This window comes from Dermacentor albipictus, chromosome 2 (genome assembly GCF_038994185.2).
Source record: "Dermacentor albipictus isolate Rhodes 1998 colony chromosome 2, USDA_Dalb.pri_finalv2, whole genome shotgun sequence".
Taxonomy (NCBI): domain Eukaryota; kingdom Metazoa; phylum Arthropoda; class Arachnida; order Ixodida; family Ixodidae; genus Dermacentor; species Dermacentor albipictus.
Window position 1 is genome coordinate 2,877,019 of NC_091822.1, and position 25,624 is coordinate 2,902,642.

General features: G+C 47.3%; 1 protein-coding gene across 2 annotated transcripts in view; it reads right to left on the reverse strand.

The window, feature by feature from the left end:
- Positions 1-25,624, reverse strand: part of LOC135921113 (uncharacterized) — a 203,144-nt gene that overhangs the window by 104,593 nt on the left and 72,927 nt on the right. Inside the window, exons 3-6 of one of the 2 annotated variants that reach the window (XM_065455436.1) lie at positions 23,719-23,778; positions 11,676-11,739; positions 10,249-10,537; positions 8,500-8,739 (exon numbers count right to left, since the gene is read on the reverse strand). In XM_065455436.1, the coding sequence (XP_065311508.1) occupies positions 8,500-8,739; positions 10,249-10,537; positions 11,676-11,739; positions 23,719-23,778 (653 nt within the window). Of the gene's footprint in view, positions 1-8,499; positions 8,740-10,248; positions 10,541-11,675; positions 11,740-23,718; positions 23,779-25,624 lie in introns of both variants that reach the window. The other variant, XM_065455435.1, reaches the window with a different exon arrangement.

Sequence of the window (25,624 nt, forward strand, 5' to 3'; positions counted from 1 at the left end):
ACTGTCTATGACCGGTCATGTAAGTATTTTTTTAAGAATGTTAGCGCAGGACCAGTTATACCATAAGAGTCAAGTTTATTAAACAGGACTTGATGGTTAACCCTGTCATAAGCTTTACTGAAAGGGGTCGAGACATGAAAATTTTCGTTCATGCGTTCTTCAATTCAAGCGTTGCGTACTGCTTCAGGAAGCACGATACACACCGCGCGATTCATATATACCCGATAAATAATTTAATAATACCATTATTATACCGAGTGATTTCGGTTTCGGTTTCTGGGCTCCGGGTGATGCTATGACGTCACAAACGCAACATGGCTTGGTCACGTGGGTCACAAAAATAGTGACATAAAACTATGCTGCGTCGTCTGCTCGCGTATATGCGTGCTCTGCCAGCAGAGGTAAACTACTGGCGATTCGAAGTGCATGTCGCGATTGTTATAATTATTGCGACGAGTGACAACAACGGTCAGAAAATATTGCGGCTTGTGAGAGTCGGTGATTCATTCCGAAGCGTTTTAAGCTTTAGCTTTGAAGTGAACCGGAAAAGGCCTAGCGACGATATCGGCGGCGCCGAACGATCAGCGGTGGTGAGGCCGCCGTCGGTGCCAGAGTGACCACTCCTCGGTCGCTGATTGGCCGCTTCGTCGTATGGCTGCCGCACAAATGGGTACCGGGCCCGTCCTCTCAACAGGGAGGAAATCTCGCCGTTCGCGAGCAAAACCGCCGTTGCACGGGGGCCCGCGAACGGCAAACGGCGTGCGGCGAGTTTCCGTGCCGGTATCGTGGACGGGCCTTTACACATTGAGAAACGCCAAGCGAACGAGAGACCGCTCCGAGCTACCGAACTATGCGACTGGCACATGCTACGTCAACTGCTCTCAGAGACAGCGCTGTGCATGTCTCGGTTAGCCAGGGGCCAGGGTTAGCTCGGTTACAGTGTTCTAGAAGCCTGTAGCATAGAGAAAGGATTTTTAGAATGACAGGAAGCTGAGCTAGTTGGTTAGGATTCATAATGCAAAGAATGGGCAAATTCCAAGAATGGGCGCAGTAGTCTGCATTTCATCGCTACTCATCATACGTCACGTTTTTGTGCTAGTGTGCTATGACGTCTATATTTTCTTCGTCTTCTGTGACGTCATAACTGCCGCGCTAGCGATGGGTCTCGACTACGAGAAGGAGCTTTTAATGACTTTTTGGAGCAGAATTAAAATTATTTTGAAATGTTTGCAGCGTCCAATACCTCGTTGTCCTCGAACATACGGAAGCAGCCTACAACAAACTTTTTATAGCCTCAAAATTTGGTGTCCCAACCCCTTGAAGTCTACAAATACAGATCCGACTAAGCTTCCCGAATGAATACATTCTTTATGTAGTGAGAGATAGAACAGCTAGATTCGTGGAACTTTCAGGGCGGAAACCAAATTGATTTTTCTTTAACAATTTAAACTTTGATAAGTAGTTAGGAAGAAGTTTAACAAATAATTTATCAATGACTTTACTAAGGCAGGAAAGAATTGCAATTGGTCGGTAATTATTAACTGTGTGTTTGTTGCCTTTTTTAAAAACAGGAATAATCTTGGCATTTTTTTAAGAAGAAGGGAATGCACCTTCTTTAAACATAAGTTTGATAATATTACAGAGCGTGTCGCATACTAAATGCACAACTAGTTTTAAATGCCTGACCCAAATGTTGTTTAAGCCAGGCCCTGTGTTTTTAAGGTTAGCAATCGTGGAGAACATTTCATTTGGTGTAGCTGGTAACAAGAATAATGATTGTGTCGTATGGCTCAAAGTATTATGCAACTGCGCATGTAGCTTGTTATTAGTGTAAACGGAGAAAGGTAGTCCGGAAAAGCATTAGCGATTTCGTTGGGTTCAGAAAGAGTGAGACCATTGTAATTTATTTTGTTTAAAGAGGCATCAACAGATGACTTGTTAAGAAAAGAGTTTAATAACTGCCATTGCTTTTTGGGGTTATTTTTGTTCTGATCAAATTTATTTTCGTAGTACCTTTTTTTCGGTTGTTTAAGTAGAACGTTCAGTAATTTACAGTACCTACTATAGACCAGAATACGCTAGCCTCGCACCCAGACTAACCGAACGCATACTCTCGCACCCGGATTGCCCGGTCGACCAGCGCCATTTTGTTCTGGGCAGCCAAAGTGTGTTCGCCGGCGACCAGCAGACGTGGCTAGCGCTAGCTCTAGGACTCTAAAGTGCGGAAATGTGCCCGTTCACGCGGATCCAAAGTACAAGAAGTCATCTGGGCATCGTTGCGTCGTGTTTGGATGCCAAAATAACCAGCGGAAAAGGAGGAGGTTGCTTAGCGCTGTTTGCGAAGAGCACAATACACCTAGGGAATCGTGCCGGTGCGGTGTTTTCAGCCTGCACCGATTTCCATCCGCAACGAAGAATGACAAGTTGCGCCACCGGTGGATAGCTGCAGTAAATATGAAGAACTACCAACCCAGTGAAAATGCACGAGTGAGTATTCGATCTGTGTATATTTTGGTGCCACGTTCAACTTTGCGCCCTACGAACGTAATATGTGTAACACGCAGGTTTGCTCTGAGCTCTTTCTGGACAAGCCCACAGAGCAGAATCCCGCGCCGGTGCTTCGCCTTGGCTATAACTAGAAGGCAAGCCTTTTCGTGTTTTCATTCAGGCGGAGCTCCCGACGGTTAAGCGGAACAGTTGAGTTGGCGGTTAGCGATACTTCCAGCTGGTGCACGGCATGACCATTAAGCGTGAACGACAAGTTGTAGGCGATAGTATGTTGCCCTGCTGGTGAGTGTTATTGCTAATGAAAGTAAACCGAAGTCTGCTCGTCACGTAGCATGCGTCCACAAAAACGTAAACGACGACTGCTCGTCGCCGAAGGCGTTCTTGCAGCGCGCCTGTCTTTACGAGCTAGTGTTGCAGGTGTCATTCGTAACGAATTCATTTGAGCCTCCTGAGCTCTAAACTGTGTGCGGGCTGTTGTGCGGGGCAAAGCGCAGAATTTTTCTGTTCATAAGGCGAGGAAAATAAGGTGCCTAATTATTGGTGTATTTTGTAACAAAATTTAGCTGGTTCTCACCCAGTTTTTTTTTTTACTGTTTTCTAAGGGAGCGCTAACAATCCGATATAGCGCCTCGCAGAAGCGAAACAGGTCTGATACCAGGTAGCTGCAGTTGGTGGGGCTAATTTTTTGGAATGCAGGTGCGGTTGTTGTGTTGTACCAAAGGCTTCCCTGATGATGCAGCTTTAAGTAGGGATGGTAATTTTATGTGCCCTGTCATGGTTTGTGCAACTGTACAACACCTGCATTCGTCATGCTCACCCTGTTATACGGGCTTTGACTGCACATGTAGTTGAACATTATAACTACTGTAGTTCCTCATTTTCCAATGAGTGCAGGTTTAGCATCATATGCTGCTTGTTCGAGTGCTGTAGGCTTGTGTTCTGAATGTTGTACTCTTAAGTGGTTGCACGATACAATTGGCCTGGTGCATTTTCTATTTCATTTTGAGAGGACTTTATATCTTCGCAACAGTGATGGCATGGGAAAGAACTACAGCCCTTCTTACTCTAACATCTATCTTGTTTTCAATGTGCAGGTGGTGAACGGTAGGCGTCTGCTAATGAGGCAGTCAAACGACCTCGCCAGTTGGTTGCCAAACGCGGCCAACCCAGTAGTGACCATGACAAACAAGACCAAACTGAAAGTGCAGAGGACAATATTCTACGTGCTTTAATAATATATGGCACCAACACAGTGCTGTAAAATCCTTCACAGGTTACGTGCTTACGGGGTTACCCGATGTATTCGCTTCTGCAGTCTGCACATCACTCAGTGTGGCCATTGCGGACTAGCATGAGGTCTTGAAGTTTGATTGAATTGAGACAGCGAAAATGACAGGCTAGAAAAAACGCGAAACACGCCTTCCGCCCAGCTAAAAAGCCCAAGTTTCGCTTTCGCGCCGGGTCGCGTCTCCCGGCGTGGCAGCCCAGGCCTGCTACTTCGCGGCGCTTGGGATAGATGGCGCGACCGGCGCTCATCAATATGGCGGCGTGCTTTGAATTCACGGTGTTCTGGTGTATAGCGTCTAGCTAGTGCAGTATTAAAGGGCTGACGTTTAGTTTTCTTGTACATGTTTTCCTTCTTTCTTAAACTTTCTAGAAGACCATCCGTCATATCCATGGGTTGCGCGGATATCATTACTTTTTCCCACATCTTACAGTGCGTGTGTTTGCCGAAGCGGCCAATAAAAATAAAGTGCAGAATTTGTTTAGTGCTGCTTCGGGATATAGAATTATTTGGCGACCAATAAGTTTCACTGATGGCTTCAATAAAGGTATCTGCTCTAAATACGGAAGTAAAGTAGCTATTATCGCTCTCATGTATTTCATTGTTAAATGCAAGAAAAACAGGAAAATGATCGGTTATGTCAGTATCAATAGCCCCGGAGCAAGGCAATGGTGATATGTTAGATAACACGTGATCAATGAGCGTACTGCTCCCACGAGAGGCTACTCTAGTTGGACAGTCAATGAGTGATTCAAAACCAAATCCAGCAAAACAATCAGTGTAAGTAGGTAGCTTCAGTGTCAAGTAAAATATTATTACCATCACCTATAATCAGTACATCCTTATTTTCAAACGCTAGCTTGGACAATACTGCATCAAGAGAAAGCAAAAAATCGTTAAGATGACGGTGAGTGATAAATGCAACCAAGGATCAAGTTCTTATTATGATTAAGGAATGACCGGTGGACTTCTATTCACGCTGACTGACAATAATTCACGCTAACTGCCAGATCAAATCTGCGAGTGTGGGTGACATCTTGTGAAACAAAAATGGCGGCACTACCATGAATATTAGTTAGTATGGGTATTAGCCCGCCTTCCCGAGCACGTCCACATCTTGTATGATGCCAGGGTTAGCGTCAGATCATGAAGTCTATTTCATGTCTAGTCTCGCCATTCATGTCTTGTCTCGCTACGTCTACTTTCGGCTATCCCGCTTGCGGAAGAAGGTATTCATTATCCGCAAATTATTCTGTTCTACAAATTTTACTAATAACTCTCCCACGCTATTTCTATAACCTATGCCAGATTCCCCCACTGACTTGTCTCCAGCCTGCTTCTTGCCTACCCTGACATTCAAATCGCCCATGAGTATAGCCCATCAGTAGTTTGACTTTACCCATCGCCGATTCCACGTCTTCATAGAAGCTTTCGACTTCCTGGTCGTCATGAATGGGTATAGGCGCGTAGACCTGTACGAACTTCAATTTGAACCTCTTATTAAGCTTCACAACAACTGCCACCCTTTCGTTAATGCTACAGAATTCCTCTACGTCACCAGCTATATGCTTATTAATCAGGAATCTGACTCCTAGTTCTCGTGTCTCCGCTAAGCCCCTGTAGCACAGGACGTGCGCGATTTTAGCACTGTATATGCTTTATTTGTCCTCCTCACCTCACTAAACCATATTATATCCGATTTAATGCCCAATAATTCCTAAAATAGCCCTGCTAGACTCGCCTCACTAGATATCGTTCTAGCGTTAAACGTTGCCATGTTCAGGATCCAACAGTGGCCTGTCCAGATCTGCAGGTTCTTAGCGCTCTCTGCTGCGTCACAGATCTGACCACCGCCGTGGTTAGTTTTTCGCAGCTGCTGGGGACTGAGGGCCGGGAGTTGATTGTTGTATTCGTATAGGAGTTTGTGGCCAAGTACTGCACCAGGGTGGCCAATCCTGCTCTGGTGTGGGAGTGCGTTACCGGTTCTGGTCACTGGAATCAGGCCGCACCCCAGGCCTGTTTATGCCATTTGATCAACAGGCGGATTTTTTTCTTTTCTTTTATTCTGGTCGAAAACTGCGTGGCACCGGTATTTGAACCACGGTCCTCTTGCACGGGAGGCGGATACTCTACCTCTACGCCATTCACCTGGCATCGAAGTTGTTGTAGTCGAATACAGAGGCGAAGGTGTTGTTGGAAATACGATTTTGACGTGACAACTTTTGTGAGCTGGCGCACTGATGGGCGAAAGAGAGTTCTGAAGAATTTCCTCCGGTAGCTATAGTCCGAAAGCATTAAATTCCTTATGTCACTACACAAGTGGCGCGCACAGACTGAGATATTCTGGAAATTTTCACATTCGGTTTCTGGAACGTAGAAGCGGGCATGGTTCGGAAAAACACGGAAGGAGCGAAATGTAGGAAATAACTGCGTCATAAGAAACACTAAACACTACGACCTTTTGATTCGACATACCTTTACAAGCTACGCGCGACAGCCACAAGAACTAGAAAATAACGCGGATACTCATCTTTATCGTCTTGCTCAATATCGCAGCACCGCTCGAGAAAGTCTTGTACGCTTGCGACAAAAACGGAACATTTAGGAGTCAGGATTTGATGGCGCTAGTGCAAGTGTCCCATGCTAAGTTTATTTATTTATTTATTTATTTGATTATTTATTCCTCAAATGCCCCTGGAGAGGGGTTTTACATGAGGGGTGGGCTGCTTCAAATAAAGATGTGTTCGATGGCAGTCCTGAACGCAGTCACACTGGAGCGTTCCGCCGCTTTTTCAGGCAGATCATTCCAGTCGTGGAAAAAGCGAATGAAGATGGGATGATGTGCGCGCATGCGGGGGTACATTGGTCCGGGAAGAATGGTGGTGAGCTGGCGATATGACGCTGTTACCAATCGGGGCATGATAAAACTTGTGATATAGAATGAGCCTAGACGCTTGACGTCTCGCTTCTAGACTAGGAGGATTCGCATTAGATTTTAGCGTTGTGATACTAGTATGTGAAGAATAGTCATGGAAGATAAATCGGGCTGCGCGGTTTTGGACGGATTCAAGCATGTTAGAAAGTTTAGTATAATGAAGGTCCCAAATTGAGCATGCGTAATCAAGTTTGGGCCTGACCACAGATTCGTAGGCAAGAGTTTTCACCGGAGGAGGGGCAAATTTCAGATGTCGCCGGAGAAAGCATAAGGTGCGGTTAGCCTCGTCAGTTATTTTAGCGATGTGAGAGGATCATGAAAGATTTTGCGTTAAAATAAGCCCTAAGTATTTATAACAGGTCACATATGATATTATTGAATTACCAAGAGATATGAGGGTGCTACATCCGAATACCGACGATTGAAGTTGCTACTCGTGCAGCTTTAATCTTTAGGTGTGGTGCCCAACACCGTAAAAGGGCACGCAAACATAACCATGCGCCCACATTGCGCAGTATGTCCCGTCTGACTACCTAGATCATTGCACCGTGGTGCACGAATTCCCGCGTTCTCGAAGTGTGCAGTTGTCTAGGTGTTTTGATAAATTAAATGGAAAACTGGTGAAATAAAACGTTATGTGTGTGTGTGTTCTCATCGTGCGTTTTCCGCCAATTATATACAAACTGTGCTTACGTAGAACTGAGGTTCTACGTAAACCATTACAACTTACGCCATTGAAATCGGCGAGCCCTCGCATATCACCAAATTGAGGAAAATGTCTAAGAAATAACGGAGATGAAGAACCGAAAAATGCACACTTCACTCAAATGCTGTACCTCTATTGAACCGTGGTTACTATACCTTTAGAAGATGAACAGTCACAGTCCTACAACCACCCGCGCTTAACCTTGGCCAACCGCACAGCGGCGTCCCTGTCGCGCAGTGCCACTCGGGCCCAGGGTCAGACGTACGGACCGGGGAAATGTCTGACGATGTCACACATTATTCGGCCGTAATTTCTTAGTAACACTAAAGGTATCTTGAAGCACCGATATAGAACGGATTCACTATCACCACATAATCGACGTAAGACAAATTACGTAAGGACGGGTGCGTCTCGTTGCGTTTTTTCTGCTTTTCTTGCGTGGAGAGCTAAGCGTGTCGACAATAAAGCACTGTTGGGCCACTCGGCTTTTGCTTGCTTTTCTTTCGTGTTCTTTGACACGTTATGCAAGCTATGTGTGCCTCACTAAGCTGTCTCGCATGTAAGTGGGACCACGACAGGGCGTCAGGGCGCCGGTTACCAAGCTACCAGTAATAGCAGGCACCTTAGCGTTGGCCAGTACAAAACAGCAGCTTTTTTCAATGCTATTTGCGCACCACTTGGAACGAGGACAGGGGAACTACAGACACGAGCCAGACTTTCAACTGGTTTTAATGGCAGAAAGCCAAGTGGTTTGTATACATGCATGAATATGACGCAACATGAAAGGCAATAAAATATGCGCTTGCAATCAATAAGACATACTTGAACACGTGCATTCCAATAGCGAGATAAATTCCAAATAATACTTGCGATACCCAAGGCAGACATATCGAAGGCCTACACATCTAACGTTCCGCTTTCGCAAAATCCGGCCCCGTTAAGATAACTAATTTCTTTTTTGTCCCATTGAAGTCACACTGACGTAGAGTTGATCATGAATTGTAACCAACTAGCCCGAACCTTCTAAGTTGGGCACCGAGTGCGAAACGCAACCGACGCTCTCACCTGGCACCTGTTGAGGAAGCGCAGGAAGTACTTGGCGAGGTAGAACTCGCTCCTCCACCAGGTGTCGCGCAGCTTGAGGCAAGCAGACACGATGCGGCAGAAGAGGTACTGCTCGGACAGGCCGCGCGGCACCGTGCGGCTCGGCTCGGCCACGTCCAGAAGCACGAGCGAGCCCCAGGTCATGGCCACGCGGCGAAGGTGCGACACGGCCGCCTCCACGGTGTCGCAGTACAGCTGCACCTGCTCGCAGCAGCAGCGCGGATCACCGGCTCAGCGTGGGGAAGCATTTTAACGTTGCATCACTTAATCGCCATCTCGTTGCTGTACCACGGCACAACCTGTGCGCACTAGAGTGTACACCAGAAGACGCTCTCCGGACTATGCGAAGGAACGTGCATGCATTTTACAAATCTGGCAACCACGCTTGAAGGAATAATTAACAACTCGCCCAACCTTCAGTTCTTTCGCCCTCGCTACCACAACTACAATTTCTGCATCATTCTACTGATGTGCACAGAGTTTATGAGTTAGACATTAACTCATTTTTGTTTTGTGAACTACCAGAAAGCAAGAGGAGCTGAAATATCTTTTTGCGACAATATGTCACTCGCAACCCCGTGTTTCAGTTGCGGCAGCTGGAGAGTAGAGTCTTGCGGAGATGTCATTACGGCTTCGCCTCAGTGCTCCGGTTGGCGCCCCTGTCACATGACGCCCCACTTGAATACGGGGCGCAACGTGCGGTGGTTTGTTCGCAGCCTGTGCAAGCGCCGTCGCAGAAATGGCCACGCACTGCATTAGCGGCTAGCATGTACCGCCTCAACGAGGCGTGCATCGTTTCAAGTATATATAGACGGCTTGTCGCGCCCAAACTTCAAGACAGAATGACGTTTTATGAAACCGCGTGTAAACGTCATACCTACGTCATAAATAGCGCCAGGGCAAACAGCCGTTAGGAAAGGCACAAAAGTTTAACTACGAACAAGACTCAGACATCGTATTGGGAAAAAGACGAGTGACTGCACTAATGTTGCCTGCTCCCAGAAATGCAAAGTAGGATGCAGCCGTCGTGAAAGTCGTGATTTACTTTTCCACGGCGCAATTATCCACGATGGCATCCGGTAGCAGGCGGCGTGCCTACTACCAACGAGAAACAGTCGATCTGGAATGTCAATTTAATGGGGCATTCCACGGGCAGAACAGGAGTGGAGGCAGACAGGAGCAGCGCAGTGAAAGCGCCACTGCTTGCTACGTATACTGAAACGTTCCATGCGCTCCGGGAGCAGGTGAGAGGGTGAATACGTGTCATGTGACGCGAAGTTCACGATAATTATCACCTCAAGTTCGTTTCTCAGTCATCATTTCTGGCGCACACTGAACCAAAACCACGGGTACACAACCAACATAAAATGATATGACGCGTTTGTCCCACTCCGCTTCTTGACCTGGGGCAACTCGGACTGCTCTTGGCGTCGCTAAACTGCTCCCGCTGGTCCACAAGGATCACAGCGCTCCTGCTCCCATTCGCACATTGGAGCGTGCCATAAGTAGTGAAGTAGGCCGCAGTGAACGTATCATATACATTTCTAGTGCAGTGTTCTTGTTTCATTCCAAACGTTAGCCGACCTGCACGAACTTTTAAGCTGCGGCGGAATTCCCAAGAGATCAAGTAATCTGGCGAATGGCAAAGCTAGGCAGGCTTCGTCTTTCGATTCCTAAATGCGCAAAAGCAGCGCGATGGGAGGCGCGCACCTGTATGCGCCTGGCGAGGTCCAGCCCGAGTGCCTTGTCGCGAACCTCGTGCAGCCTCTTGGCGATGACCACGCCCAGGGCATCGATGTGGCGCAGGTAGGACTCGTACACCCTGGTGGCGTGCGCCGAGTACGTCTCGACCAGAGCTGGATCGAGAGGCTCGCGCTTGGCTTCCTGCGCTTCGTTGGACAACGGGTGCGGTTCGCTCGCCATGCGTGCCAGCAGGTCTTGCAGAAACTTGTGCGAGTAGTAGCCGTCCACCGCCTGGTAGCTGCTGTCGTCCGCCAGGCTGCTGCGTGTCGATGAGCGGGATAGGGAGAGCACGAAGTCTGTGAGCACGCTCGTCTGCCACTCCGCATGCCTGTCGTAAGCTGTGCGTTTTTTAAGCCTGCAAGCATGAACCTTTGAAAAAGCAACAGATTATTTTATGGCATTATGTTTCCGAGTTCGGGAAGCAGTATGAGTGCGCTCGAGTGATTCGTATGAGAACATGCGCCAGCCAACCGCCATGGGCAACACGGGAATCTTTGTGGCATAGGCAGCACATGCTAGCCAACAGGTTCGATTGTTTCACCAAGTGCAAATGGAAGCGCCGTTTCGTCACAGCATCGTTTATGGATACTCGCAACATCAGAAGCCGGTGGAGAGTCGGGGCAGTCCCAAAGCCTACAACCAGCACTTGCTATACGGCCTCGGTGCTTAATGTGCCAGTGGTCCACGTCGCACACCTTACGTGGGGTGGCACGGGAAATGCCTGAGATTTAACAGCGTAACAGGTGCCGTCTAACTAGGTTCGGCTGACTTGGTTGCAGGAGCTCCCGGATAATCATTGCCGATATCATATTATGCCTTCAACAAATTGGATTCTCTTTTCATTCATGGCTTCCAGCAGGTACTGCAGTAGATTTACGCATAATTCGTGGTGAAAGTACTCAGTGTTGGCACAAAAATAATATGGCGAGAACAACTCAGAGGTATCAACAGCAGGGCTTTATCAGCAGTGAGAAAGTGGTGCGCTGAACTATTATTTCGCACTGCATTTTAAACTTGCCTAACAAGAAACATCACTAGTCTCTTCGTTTTGAAGTGTGGTCTCACTGAAGCCTTCTGTGATACGTATCTTGCTATCGAAGACGGCATTAAAAGCACCTAAACTTGTATGCTCAATAAATCGTAGATCGCCGCCAGACCACCCTCCCCACAGATTGACGCCAGGAAATGTGGCGAGATGCCTGATAACGAGTGATATGGGCCGGAAAGCTGGCCGTCAATGCGTTGTGGGTGAAGAAAACGTACTGTGGCATTATACTGACCAGTGTGAGTCGTTGTAATAACGCTCGTGCGATCATTGCGCACGACGCAAAAACTGAAGACGCCACAATTTTAGAGCCCACTGAAAGAACAGAGCGCGGTGTTGGCAAACGTACTTTTCATCCGACTCCACGTAGCTCTCGTCGTCATCCTCTTCAACCGTGTACTCCTCGCGCTCGGCTGGGGGAAGGACAGGCGGGCGAAGCTTTGTCACTGAATGCGGCATACCTCGCACCTCAACCTTAAACCGAGTTTAAATAAGGCATTCACACCTCACCTAATAAGAAACTGGTTGAATGCATTATACTGCAACAAAGTTATTATATGAAAAATGGGTAATTAATACGAACACACACACACAAACACAACGCGGAAACACAAACTCGCATAACTCGTAATCCACTACGCAGTTTCGGAACGTTCAAACCTACAATATTTGTAATTCTGAGATGCACGTATAATAGAGATTCACCTAGCACGTGGCATTCACCTGCACGCGATATGCTAGCAAGGTTTTTCAGGCTAAACTTTGAGCTGTCAGGCAAAGTGACTGCAGTCTGGTACCATACACGTATGCGGCAGCTCATTGTGGTGCGGCTCGAGGAAAGCATCTCGCGTGGCAATCGCAATACCGAATCCTGTGCCCGAGTCTCCCAGAAGTGCGCCTCCGTCGCCTCGTTGGCCGCAGTATGTTGTGTCCGTCAACGCCTTTCATCACCAATCTACCACAGCAGGCTTTCTAAGCAGCGGTCTGCCACGCCTTCGAACTTCACCAACTTCAATATGAACGCTGTCCATAACATACGAGCCTGACTGTGCCTGACGAGTTTGCACTATAAGCGAGCAGGTTTACTTCAGGTGGATTTGAAATATTCTAAACCAACGCCTGTGCCGCAATGAACGTGAGCGCACACACCGCAAGCATGACACCCGACTTAAACAACAACAAGGAAGTGAGAAATCATGAGACAATTACGAGAAGGTTGAAGCGCGCGTGTGAAAGCACGACGTGTAATAAACGCAGCGCAAGTAGTCTGCTTTTCAGATGCGGACAGAGCTGCGCGCCACGCCGGTAACGCGCAAAGAGACAATTCCCAGGGGAAGAATGAGGGCGTCTCGCTCTCTCTATTACGCGGTCCAATTTTCTCGCACACAGGGCGCCCGGTACGTTCTAGCAGGAAGGTGCACCTTGCCGACCCCAGCAGCAATTTACCGATTCGAGTGAACGGGAAAGGTAAGCGTGGTTTCGCGCAGCGACAATTCAAATCCATGGAAGCAAACTTCGCTCTGCACAAAAACGAAAAAGATAGAAAAAGAAAAGTTATATGTAAATTTTTTGAAGCAATCACACATATATTGCATCAGTATTCGGCAAAACGTCGTAAAAAGCTGTATTTGTCAATGAGTGAGAAAAATACGGGGACTCATTGAAAAAGATTATGATCTGACGTTTACATAGTCGCTGTTTTATTCAACGGAAGTTTTGTTATTATACTCAACGTTTAGTGTCGCCGTTACCTCTTTTCCCCACTTCTATCCTTGGCCGAGGAACCGTCAAATCATCTGTCGAGTCACCGATATCTACATGGTACCCAATGAATTTTTAACTTACTGCTGCTTGCAAGTTATATAGAAAACAATGTCATCATGCATGAGTCTATTGCTTCTTACCAATACTAAGCAACAACCGCGACGTGCAACTAGAAGGAACTGTATTCAGGATTGTCCAGTCCCTGTCCAGAAAAACTACTCACTTGTTTTCAGTTCACATGAGCCTAAGCTTAGTTAAGAAAATTTAAGCATACGTACGAAGCCTCGGCTATCTGAAACGGTTTTCTTTCACGCGTGGATTGGGGCCAAGGAACGTTTCAATAAATGTTGCAGAGCTAATTAGTTCGTACGCAGCCATGAAATGACCTCGTACGCAGTCACTAAATAAACACGTTATATATTGCTAAAAAGTTTTGGTTACTTGTCTTTTCTTACAAAATACAACTATTTATGCATTCCATTTTAAAAATGTCATCTATAGACGTGCGATCGCGTTGACTAAAACAACAAAAATTGGCGCAGTCAGGGCAAATGCTGCAGCCATTCCGAGAATGCCCGGTTCGAGAGTCGAATGTAGCTGCTCAACTCAAATATCTTTGTCAGTGCTCAAATACTATATTACATGCAATAAAACAGTTATAATTGCTGGTAAAAGTGAAACTAATAAAAATAAGGGTGATTTCTTGACTCGAAATTCAAGCACGCTGGGAACAATTCTGCAATTCTTCATTCTGCAGGGGAGATCTTCTATCTCCATTCCATAGGAACTTCCTTAAGCTTCTTTTGCTAAAGGACTGCCGTGTGACACGGCGCGCATCTCCCTCGAGATAAAGACGTCCTTGGTTGGAGGGAGTTAAAAGGACATTAGCCGCGTCCGTGTGACAGGGGTATGAGACGCTCACTGATGGTGAGTGCTGACCTCCAAAGCATGGCACGGCTCGTCTGTTGGTGCTCAAATGACGCATTCGTGACATCGTGTGTGGCCTCGTACGCTCAAGCGCGTGCCAGCCAATAGTTGCCAACGCTTACCATGTCGTCAATGATTAAGAACGGCAGACTGTTTACAAAGGATAGCTGCAGCGCTGGCCAGTTCAGCCGACAGCTCCAGAGCCAGAGAGCGTTCGTCGTCTTCGTAGGGGTGCCCGCGTGCATCTTCCACAAGAAACACGTAATGTGCGTACATATATATATATATATATATATATATATATATATATAAATTTGCTCTTACTGTTCACGCGTATTTACTAACTGGCGCTTCTACCAGCAAGTGGTGCGCGTTGGACACTGCAAGCACCGATACAGTGAGGCTGACGACGTAGGATGCGATGCGCCTATACGCCCAGCCTGGCAAAGAAAGTTGGATAAATTGTAAAAACTTGTGTATTATATGTTCCGCAAGTTGTTTACGAGCAGAAACACAGTTTCTCTTGCAAAGCTGATTTTGTTCCCTTAAGCATATTGATCTAAACATTGGGTGCCGCTCTTGCATCACATAGACGGTGAAGAAATTCTGTGCAACCCGCTAACATGGGCTAAGCTTTATAAAAAAAGACAAACCCAAGGTGGGAGATACCAAGACGTGACCACCACTGTTCTGCTTGCAATCGCTTTCCGTGAAGTGAAATGTTTTTTTCTTCTGTTATGAAGACTTACGGGACTGCTCAAGTTACTTATAGTTAAAATAACAATTAGCTGTCTAAAGGCGTATGTTATAATTCCAAATTGTTCTTCGCATTCAAAAAAACATAATATACGGTATTTTTCAGAGCACTGCAATTTTGTTATCTTTTTACCGCGTTTCGTAGTTGTGCTGCCATATAATAGGAGTATGGCAGGCGTCCCGATTCTATGACTTGCAGTGCCACGCGCGCCTCGGCGTTGGCGTTCGTTAGGTTAACTTTAGGCGAACCCTATGCACGAACCTAACCCGGAGGCAGTGGTTCACAATAAATAGCTGGTTAAATATTACGTCACTTTCTTTTGCATGACGTCATTAGTGACGCTTTTACTACCGTTTTCTACTTCCGGGTTTCATGGAAATTCGCCAAGTCGTGCTTACGTGGCAGGTCCCTCAAGTCTACAATAATGCGGTTTGCTGTGCGGTAATCAGTAATTTCTAATGCTCATTATTCCAGACATTTCAGTAACTCAACTTGGAACCAAACTAAAGCCCTAATATCATATCTACAAGGAAACGCATGAATTTTGCACTGTACTATTTCTTTCATTTTTTCTTATTTATTTTGAATTTTCTCCCCTGTCGACTCAAGAGGAGAACCGGAAGTGCTGCGCAAGAAACTAGAATGTCACTCGATGTTTGTGCCACTGAAAGACAAAAAAAAACGGCGAAGTGGGCGCGCGGCTGCATGCACGCCTCGTAGGCGCGACGTCAACGCTCTCAAGGGGAGTCTCAGACAGATTGATTGTGTGAATGTCGAATTTGGAGGCTTCAGAAGTGGCAAGACTTGGGAGGGAATATATATGTTCTAGCGGCTCACTTGAGACAAGAGTGGAGAGCGGTATTTTATCGAGACAATTAGGACAAGCGCTCAGTTCAGGCTTCTTCTCTAGCACCTCGCTTGCACACTCGAGGTCGTCGTCTTCGTCGTCAGCGTGGTTGGGCACAGATGGTGTCGCGGCATTTGGCCCCCTCCAGAAGGAGCATCGTCCCGATGCTCGGCGGGTAGCATCCGGTGTCCAGCAAACCAGAGAGTGCCCGTGTCATTAAAATAAATAAGGTTTCATGCGCACCACGTGCACAGTCTCAGGCAGGTCCTGACGGCGCCTCGAGCAGGATGGGCTGTCAGGAACGACTTCATAGTCGATGCCGCTAAGGCGTCGTAGAACCTTGTATGGTCCGCAGTATCGGCGAAGAAGTTTCGCCGCGAGGCCTCGGCGGCGTACTGAAGCCCAAACTCCGACTCTGGCCGCGCTGGTAGACGAAGCATCGATGGTGTTGATTGTAACGTCGGCCATCACAGTCTTGCTGGCTAGTGATGCGAACGCGCGCGAGCTGTCTTGTTTTTCCGGTGCACTCTGTAAAATCTGCGGCGTCAGTCTCGGAATCGCTGGAATCACGAGGAAGCATAGCATCCAGCATTACAGTCACTTCTCGATCGTGAAGGAGACTGAATGGCGTCATTCTTGTTGTTTCTTGCCGAGCCGTACTATAAGTAAACGTTACGCAGGGTAATATTTGGTTCCAGTTCTGGTGTTCCACATCGACATACATGCACAACACGTCTGCGAGAGTCCTGTTGAGGCGCTCAGTAAATCCATTGCTTTGCGGGTGATAGGCTGTCCTCCTTCTGTGTGCGGTGCCAATGAGGGTCAGTACAGTTAGCAAAAGTTCAGCCGTGCACATGGTTCCCTTGTCGGCTAGGATGACCGCTGGAGCACAGGACGACGTTTTCGATGAAGAACTGTGTGGCCTGGGCTGTTGTGCTGCTCGGAAGGGCCTTGGTTTCAGAACATCGCGTGAGGTAATCTGTCGCAACTATGATCCATTTATTTCCGGCAGCAGATATTGGGAATGGGCCCAGAAGATCCATACCAATTTGTGCAAACGGCGTTTCCGGCACTGGAATGGGATGCAGCACTCCGACAGGTTTCGTAGGTGTCACTTTCCGTCGCTGACAGTCAAGGCACGTTCGAACGTAGTGCTTCACCTGCGCTGCCAGCCATGACCAGTAGTACTTCTCTTTGAACCGTGCTAATGTTCTTGTTATAGCCTAGGTGGCCTGAGGTAGCTTCATCTTGACAGGAGTGCAAGATTTCATTGCGGAGACTTTTAGGGGCGACTAGTAGATATCTCTTCCCTGTTGAAGAGAAGTTCCTCCTAAAAATAATACTGTTGTGCATGCAGAAAGATGACAGGTGCCTTGAGAACAATCCGGGCTTGTTAGTGGTGCGGATTTCGAGGAACTCAATTAGTGAAGTGAGCTCCTGGTCCTCTTGTAGTTGCTGAGAGATAGTGGCCACATCAAGCAACTCCTAGAAAGCCTGCGAGTTTGTCATCATCTCCGCTTGATGACTCCATTGGCGATCTGGAAAGGCAGTCAGCGTCTAAGTGCTGCCGTCACGGCTTACAGACCACTGTCATGTCGTACTCTTACAGCAGTAGGCTCCAGCGTGCCAAACGTGCAGATGGATCTTTCATGTTGGTCAACCAACACAGAGAATGGTGGTCACTTATGACTTGCAATGGGCGGCCGTATATGCACGGGTGGAACATGGTAATTGCCCATACTACAGCCAAGCATCCCTTCTCTGTGGCGGAGTATTTCGAGTCGGCACGTGACAGTGTTCTATATATGCTCGCGTAAGCGATAACTCGCTCACCGCCGTCTTGCCCCTGAACGAAGACGGCGCCTAGACGCACGTCGCTGGCGTCGGTGTGGATCATTGTCGGCGCATCCATGTCAAAGTGGGCAAGAACTGGCGGAGTTTGTAGATGATGCTGCAACTCGCTAAATGCCGCCTCCTCCTCGTCATCCCACACAAACGTGGCGTCTTTTCTGGTTAGGCAGGTTAGCGGTGAGGCGATGCGTGCAAAACCCGCAATAAATCGCCGGTAATATGCGCATAGGCCCAGGAAGCGTCTGACTGCCCCTTCTTGTCTGTAAGCCTTGAAAACTTTGCTACGGCTGCGATTTTCTCAGGATCAGGTGTGGCACCTGTGTGACTTACAATTTGGCCCAAAAACTGTAGTTCTTCATAGCCAAAATGGCACTTTTCTGGTTTTAAGGTAAGCCCAGCAGACCGTATGGCTTGAAGAACTGACCGTAGCCGTCTGAGATGTTCATAAAATGTGGCGGAATAAACAATGACATCGTCTAGGTAGACTAAGGAAGTCTTCCACTTAAGGTCTGAGAGAACAGTATCCATTAGCCTTTTGAACGTGTCTGGGGCGGAGCGCAAACCTAAAGGGAGAACTTCGACTTCATAGAGGCCACAAGGCGTTACAAAAGCAGTCTTTTCGCGATCCATCAATGAGAAGCAACGTGCATGCTGTAGCCTGTCGAGGGAATCGTCCATTGATAGACCACTGTCACATCCACACATACACATCTTTTTTCGTAACCCGATTGAGCTTGCGATAGTCGATACAAAACCGCAGGCTACGATCCTTCTTCTTAAAGAGTACCACGGGCGATGCCCAAGGGCTTTTTGAAGGCTGGATGACATCAGCTTCTAGCATTCTCTTGACTTGCTGCTTTATTGCTTCACGCTCTTTCTCAGCCACGCGATACGGATTCTGTCGGATGCGTATTGCTGTTTCCTCCGTAATGATGCGATATTTCGTCAGCGGTGTTTGACGCACTCGGGACGTTGTAGAGAAGCAGTCCTTGTAATCGTCAAGCAGTTCCCTGAGACTTTGTTTCTGTTACGGCGCTAAACCTTGGTCAACGTCGACGACGGGTGCATGTGGCATCGTATCGGTGGTCGATTCCTCTTTTACAGCAAAGCGTAAAAGCGTATTGAGCGTGTTGAACGTGCTCAATTTCGTCAAAGTATGCCACAGCGGTGCCATTACTGATGTGCCGACGTCCATTGGTAAAATTTGTGAGTAGTACCTCCGTGCGACCTCCAATTAGGCTGACGATACCCCGAGCGATGGCAACACCCTAATAGAACAGAAGTGCAGATATTTGTTCGGCTAAACCGTCCTTGTTCAACTGTTCTGCGCAACTGACCGAGACAAGACTGCATGATAGTGGTGGTTTGCACACGTCGTCGGCGACACGCCACGATGTACGTTGGCGCTCTTCGTCCTGCCTCGTGTCTGTACTAGTTTACAAGGTTATCTCGCGGTCTCGTATGTTAACCACGGCGCCGTACTCTCGCAAGAAGTATTTCTTATCTGGAGTCACGCAGTACATTTTTCTTTAGGTGTGGCCCTCGGCATTTGAAATATAAGGACCCGTCCATTGCATTTTGACGTTCTTAAGCCGGTCTACCAACTGCTTACTTATTCTGGAAAATTCTGCGCCAGTATCAACTAAAGCTGTAACGTCGTGCCCATCAATCGTTAAGAGTAGGTCGGCACTCCCCAATTCGTCGGCGTTCCGTTTCTCCAAGGTTTCCCTGCTCGTTTCTCAGTAATGATGGGGGATTTTCGGTGATTTGACAACTTGCAACCTTGCCCCCAGAGGTCACTGATTTCAGTTTTCCGGCCATGGGCTTGGAGAGCGGCCTCTTATCACGTCGGCGAAACTGCCACGGTTGGGCGAAAAATAACGTAGCGGAGACGGCGAGTGCGACTGCAGATTACTTGAGCTGCCTTGTTCCCGAGTGACACTTCCGTCAAGGCGTGGCTGTCTGTCTGGAAACTGTCGCGGAGTGGCAGGCGACATTTCTTGGATGCAGCACAATAACAGTGCGCAAGCGTCCCGTCACGCGGTATTTTTTCATATTTCGCGGGCTCTCTTTCGAAGGTGCAAAGAAAGGACCACGTGAAATATATCGGGTTCGAAACAAATTATTCAGAGGTTTCTTTAAGGTGCTCTACAACTCTGCATATCACACTTGGGGCCTGCAACCAATACGTAAAAAATTGATTAATTACACATAACTAATCCGTTAGTTAAGGGGAAAATTTAAAAAAAATTACCTGAATAACGCTAGGCCAGTGCCTACATTATGCATTCGGCTCAACTCGTGTCCGGAATGCCTTCCATATTTAAAACTTTGGCTCAAGTTACGTGGGATAACCTATGTGAAGAAGCAACCGCATGACGCCGTAAGCTACAGCCATAGAGTGAAGAAACAGGACAGTGTCAGGTGACAAACATGATTTCCAGCCCAATGCCAAACTCTGAAAAAAAAGAATCGAAAAACAAAAAACGTGGCAGTGAATTTAAGCGCATGCCGGGAATTCGAGCACAAGCACGTGATCGATCGATATGATGGAGAAGCGGTGCGCCGTACGTACTCGGTGGACGCTTGTCGCCTGCGCTCACCACCTTCCTGTTTTTCTCCGGCTAGGCAACATTTCCAGCGCGCAACGCGCTGGCCAGCCAACAGGAAAAGAAAAATCAGGAGTGAGCGGCTTCGGAGGAGGCTGGCTCGTTAACGCTAGGCGCGCTCCCTTCTGAGGTTCTTTTTTTTTTTTTACGCGCAAGCATTTCGATGTCTATATCCAACGAGGAAATCCGACCGTCCGTCCGTCACGTAAGAGGATCGTTTTCAAGATAGGGCCCACAGCAGCGAGGGAGTTGGCCTTCGAGCAGCCTCACGCTGCAACGTGAACTAAGCTGCGAGAACACAACGCACGCGAAGCCATCGGCACCCGGTCCCCATTTGAGATCGCTTTCCAGATGGGGGTCCGCGCTATACGCACAGCCGCCGGCGGAGTACGCTTGGTACCGGTTGGTAGTGGATCGAGAGGAGGCAGCGTCATCGACCACGTCTGTGTACGAGGCCTACCGAACGTGACGCTGTTCAATTACGTCACGCGCTGCAGTACGCATCGGCCAGTGCTCATCTTCCACGACGCAGCGGCGTCATCCAAACGCACCGTCATATATAGCACGAGTGAACATTGCTACTACTTACCTGCTCTTATTGATCTCATGCTGGTCTCATTCAGCGTTTCAGTGTTGCAAGCACGCTTCTCCGTTTTACTATCATTTCGCGGTGTCTCTCGCAATCATAGCAAAAGCAGCAGCATAAGGCGACTAAGCACTAGGTGATTAGTAGCAAATGCCCACGAATCATTTACGTAACTCCCACCAGAGATGCTGCGTGCATTTTTTCTCATTTCCTTCGTGACTAGAGCAGTGCCCGCTAGGGCTTAGTGATCTAAACTTTACAAAACAGGAGAAACCAATCCACATTACAAGGCGTGGGGTAAGTATACGATGGCCAGTCCGAAATTTCGCATGGTTTGTCCACACGGTGTCTGAATGATTGCAGCACCGGTCTGGTGTTTGCAAATTCTGTGTTCGCATACTTGAAGAAAAAACACCGCTACGAAGACGCGGACTAAAAGAAGAACATGTACGACGGACATGTGCTAACTTCCAACTAATTTTTATTTAAAGAAATGAGGTTTATATAAATGAAAAAAAACACGAATACTACAACCGTGACGTCAAGACCTCTCTATTGCATCAGAAATGCAATCTGTTTTTCGGCCACTGACGGGCACCTAATGCTAGTGCCCTCGGCCCTAGCAATGTAAAACGCCACTATACCCGTTCTAGTCTATCTCCAGAACATGCGAGAAACTTGGTGTCGTGAAGATACGGACGCCATTTGTGACATTTACAATGTTCAGCCAGATGCCCTCTCGCATTGTCATTTACGGCCCAATTGAGCTCTCGCGCCCTTTCATTGTAACAAAATCTCGACTGCCCAATATTGTTACTACCGGCACATTACGACACTTATAAAGAGGTTGAGAGAAGCGCAATGTGTGCACACAGTGTGGGACTATACGAGAAAGCTATAGGCGTTAGAAGTAGAGGCACTGAGGCACGCCGGTGATTTTGCTCACCGCTCTCTGCTGTGTTTCCGGAAAATGCGCAGAACCTGGTCTTTGTGCAACTGCTTCACACCACGCTACTTTCTCTATTCCAAGTTAATTAAGCGTTCGTCTGGACAGGGGCACCGCATGTGCAATCTATTGAAGAAATCACGTACAACAACGCATTACCAGACACATACTGCAAATACAAATGGCAGATACGTGGTGATCGCCGAACATACCACGAGGAAAGAATGACTAGGAACTTGCCTCGGATGATGTGCTGCGTTGAGGGCGATCTTAACACGCGAGGGAAATAAAGAGTTGTCTGCCATTATTTCTTACTGCGGCAAAACGTCATTACAACGCATGTTTTAAGTATTTACATCACCATGGTAAAAACACATGTGAGCGCGTCCACCACATTATACGATGGCGGCCGTCTTTCGGTGTACCGCGCAGCAAACGCATAAGGGTAAATGCAGCTGGCATCGCGGGTCATCAGCCGCCATTGTCGGCTTGACATACACGGCAGAAAGCCACGCGCGATAATTAGCCTGATGAAATTTTTATGAGCCTCCTTCTGAAATTTTCCGCTAGCTTTGAAACACCTAATTTGCCTACTTTGTTAAAGCATCATGTCAGTGAGATTCGCGTTCACTCAAGGCAGAACAAGGCTCAGCACCCTGACAAAGCGATGCCTCACAATCACGTAATGAGTGATAATAGACCTTGCAGGGTAGATTTAGGAAGTCGTCAAGGTCGTGGCACCTGCGAAGTCTTTTACACGGCTATTGCCGGCTTCTATTGACAAAACCTGAAACAAAAAAGCACGAGCCGCTTCTATCTTCCCTTGCACTCCCTTAGCTTCATGGAACTTAGTCAAGTTGCATTCATTGGCGGAGGATTTATTTCAGTATTTCATTTAGCGGGATCTTTAAACTACCACACTTCGTGGATCTCTATAGATTCATATCGGCAAGGAATATTGTTGTGTAAATGTCCGGAAAAATTATTTTCGTGGGTACTTCGGTTAACCTGCGCACTTACGGAGATTGTTACTGAAGGCTTTCGAGAGAAAAATTTCACACGACAGGTGGGTTAACGACAGTCATAGTAGAATAGATGACAAGACTACAAAAATGCAACGCAATGTCTTCAATAATTAATTCATTCTCAGACATAAAGACATCAGCCAACGTGCCTTTCATTTTTTTTATTTTCTCTTGCGTATGATAGTTACACTTATGGGAGTAAAATTTGCAAGGGCAGTTTATCAGCAGCGGCTAATTTAGAAACCACGTCACGCATAAATATGCGCGTTTTACTGTGACCGAAGCTACAGGTACAGGGCATGGAAAGAGACAAAATGCAGCCACAGGTGTTAGTGTTGTGCTAAGAGACAAGACTAGCGTTTCCTTTAAGTTTTAGAATGTAAACCTGAACAAGATTACCGCGATAAAAGCATAAGCAGGAGTTTAGATAGGGACATCAATAGTTTCTTGTTCACAAACATGGAGCTTGTTTTACAGGTTCACAACTGGCGATTTTCTAAGCTTGTACATAGGCGAAAGTGTGCGCGCGAGAACTGCCAGCTGAAGCCAACGTATGACTGTCTACTCAGTTCGTGGTGCAGACGTCACACACGTGGTCACTTTGCTCGCTTTGTCGGCAATGTTAGGGAATCCTTTTCGTATTGTACCGTTTGCGAACGAGAGTGAACAAGCTACGAAGGAAACACAAACTAGTGAGCTAAATCAATGTCTTTTTAATGGTGACGTTTGAGAACGGTGCCACTCGGGTGTGCTGAGAAACGCGAAAGCACCTAAGAATTATATATATATATATATATATATAGAGAGAGAGAGATTTAATAAAATAAAGAGAAACCACCGGGTCCTTCGACGGTCCCTGGGCATGGGTGGAATCCACAGTGCAGGACCTCACAGGTCAAACATCCATAGCCTCGTATTTACTTTCATCCGCCCCGAGCCAGTGCGAGGACACAACTCGGACGAAGACGAACACAAGGGAATGGGGCTGAACAGGATTGCTGATATTTACGTGCGCGAGAAATTCGTGAGTGGCACCCGCGTTGGCTGTGCATTACGTGCGTCTGAATACTTTGAACTCACCGTCAGGGGAAGTGCCTTGCTCAGCTGTTATGACGGGCACCGCTCGCTCTGTTGCTTCACCTGCGACCAAAATGTCATGTACAGATCAATGACAGATATACAGAGGATGCTGTGCATATGCAACTGAGCATTTTTGACGAACACCGTCACGACACCAGGAAAGCGTCGCGCGATGCGAGGAGGGGAGGGAAATGGAGTGGCAGGACAGTTCTTATAGTGAGAAGAAAGTCACCCAGAGACTCCTCTCGGAGTTGTCGAAGTGTGCGTAAGCAATGTACCACTTATTTTTCTCATCTCCATGAAGCGTGGTGTCATTATCAATGTTACAAAACTTTACACGACCACTATAAACGGCAGCGCTATTGCAACAGGTACTGCTCGGGTGGGCGCTCCGGGTGCGCTGATGACGTGCCAGTAATAATAAGTTGATATTGCATCTGCGTCGAACCATTACGCACAGTGCGGACCACATCTTTAACGCGATCTGCGATGCAGAGAGAGTACTGACTGCTCATAGCTTTGCGCGCTGTGTTCTCGCCGCTTCGTTCGCGTGGAAGCGACAGGCAGCACGAAGTAAAGCCGCTCGCTGCTGTGGACTCTGTCTATATAGTACGCGTGATTCCACAGAATTTATGCGCTTTTCACTTCACTTTGATGAGTGTTCAAAGCCTGCTTCACCTCCGCCGCTGGTCGGCCTGGTATTGCACTATTTCCGGGATCGGCCCCCCTTTCTGTCTTACGTGCCTGGCGGTTTTCTCGTCGGGTAAGCATAAAAATGCTTACTTGTTTAAAAATTCCAGCAATCGAGGCGCAGATATGGCTGATATCCCCAGTAGCATTACCCAACCTTTCAAGGAACTCGGCTCTTAGTGGACGGATGGTCATGATATCACAGCTGTATTGTTCGGATCAACTGTATTTTTGGGCTCTTGTAGGGCACTCATACCTCAATGACATGGGGACCACCCGGGTCATCATTCTTATTGCTGCACGTGGTTGGACTTTTTAACTGTAAACAATGCTTTGGTTATGACAAACTATGTAATTTACACATTTATTTAGAACGTAACGACTACTTCAAAACGTAGTACTCTTAAAAAAAACTGCATGCAGCTGTTTCCTCGGGCTCACTTTTATTTATGTTTTTTTTCTGAAGAATGTACTTCCTGTTATTTAATGACGTCACTTTGAGCTTTAGCGCGAGGACAGCTATGCCAATAGTGACACATTATTGAGTCATTTAGTTATAGTAATGAAACGTAGTTGGTGATGCAAACTCAGTAAATGAAATAATTACATCATCCATATCATTACAATAATTACCTACTCCATTTCTTTGCATGCAGTAAAGGTAATAAATTTCTATACTATAAGAAAAATTGCCAAGTCATAGCGCACCCTAAACGATCTATTATAATAGCTCTTCTGCTGCCCGTTTCGGCGTCGTTTCCCGGGAGGTTACTGTGTCGTGACGTCATGACGCCAAATGCGGCCATGTGGGAGCAAGACATCGCGACGCGTCGACACTCGCATCCAGCTATCTTGGTTGCCTGCTACCCCAAGCCTCACAACGACCGGCAGCATGTAGCAGGCGACCGATCGAGTAGGATGCCAACCGGTCGCGACGTCCTGCTTCCACGTGGCCATATTAGGTATCATGACGTCACGACACAGTAACTTCGCGGGAAATGGCGCTCAAACGGGCAGCAGAAGAGCTATTCTATTCAATTATTTAGTAGAAGCTATGACTTGGCAGTGTGTTTCCCCTCGATTATAAAGTCCCCAACTTTCGTTAAACGGAAAAAAAACACAAGTTACTCCCTTAGGCAACGAATCCTGTTGCTTAGCATGTGCGCCACTCTTTGCACACGTGGATTCAGGTTTTTCTTCTTGTCGGACTCCTCCT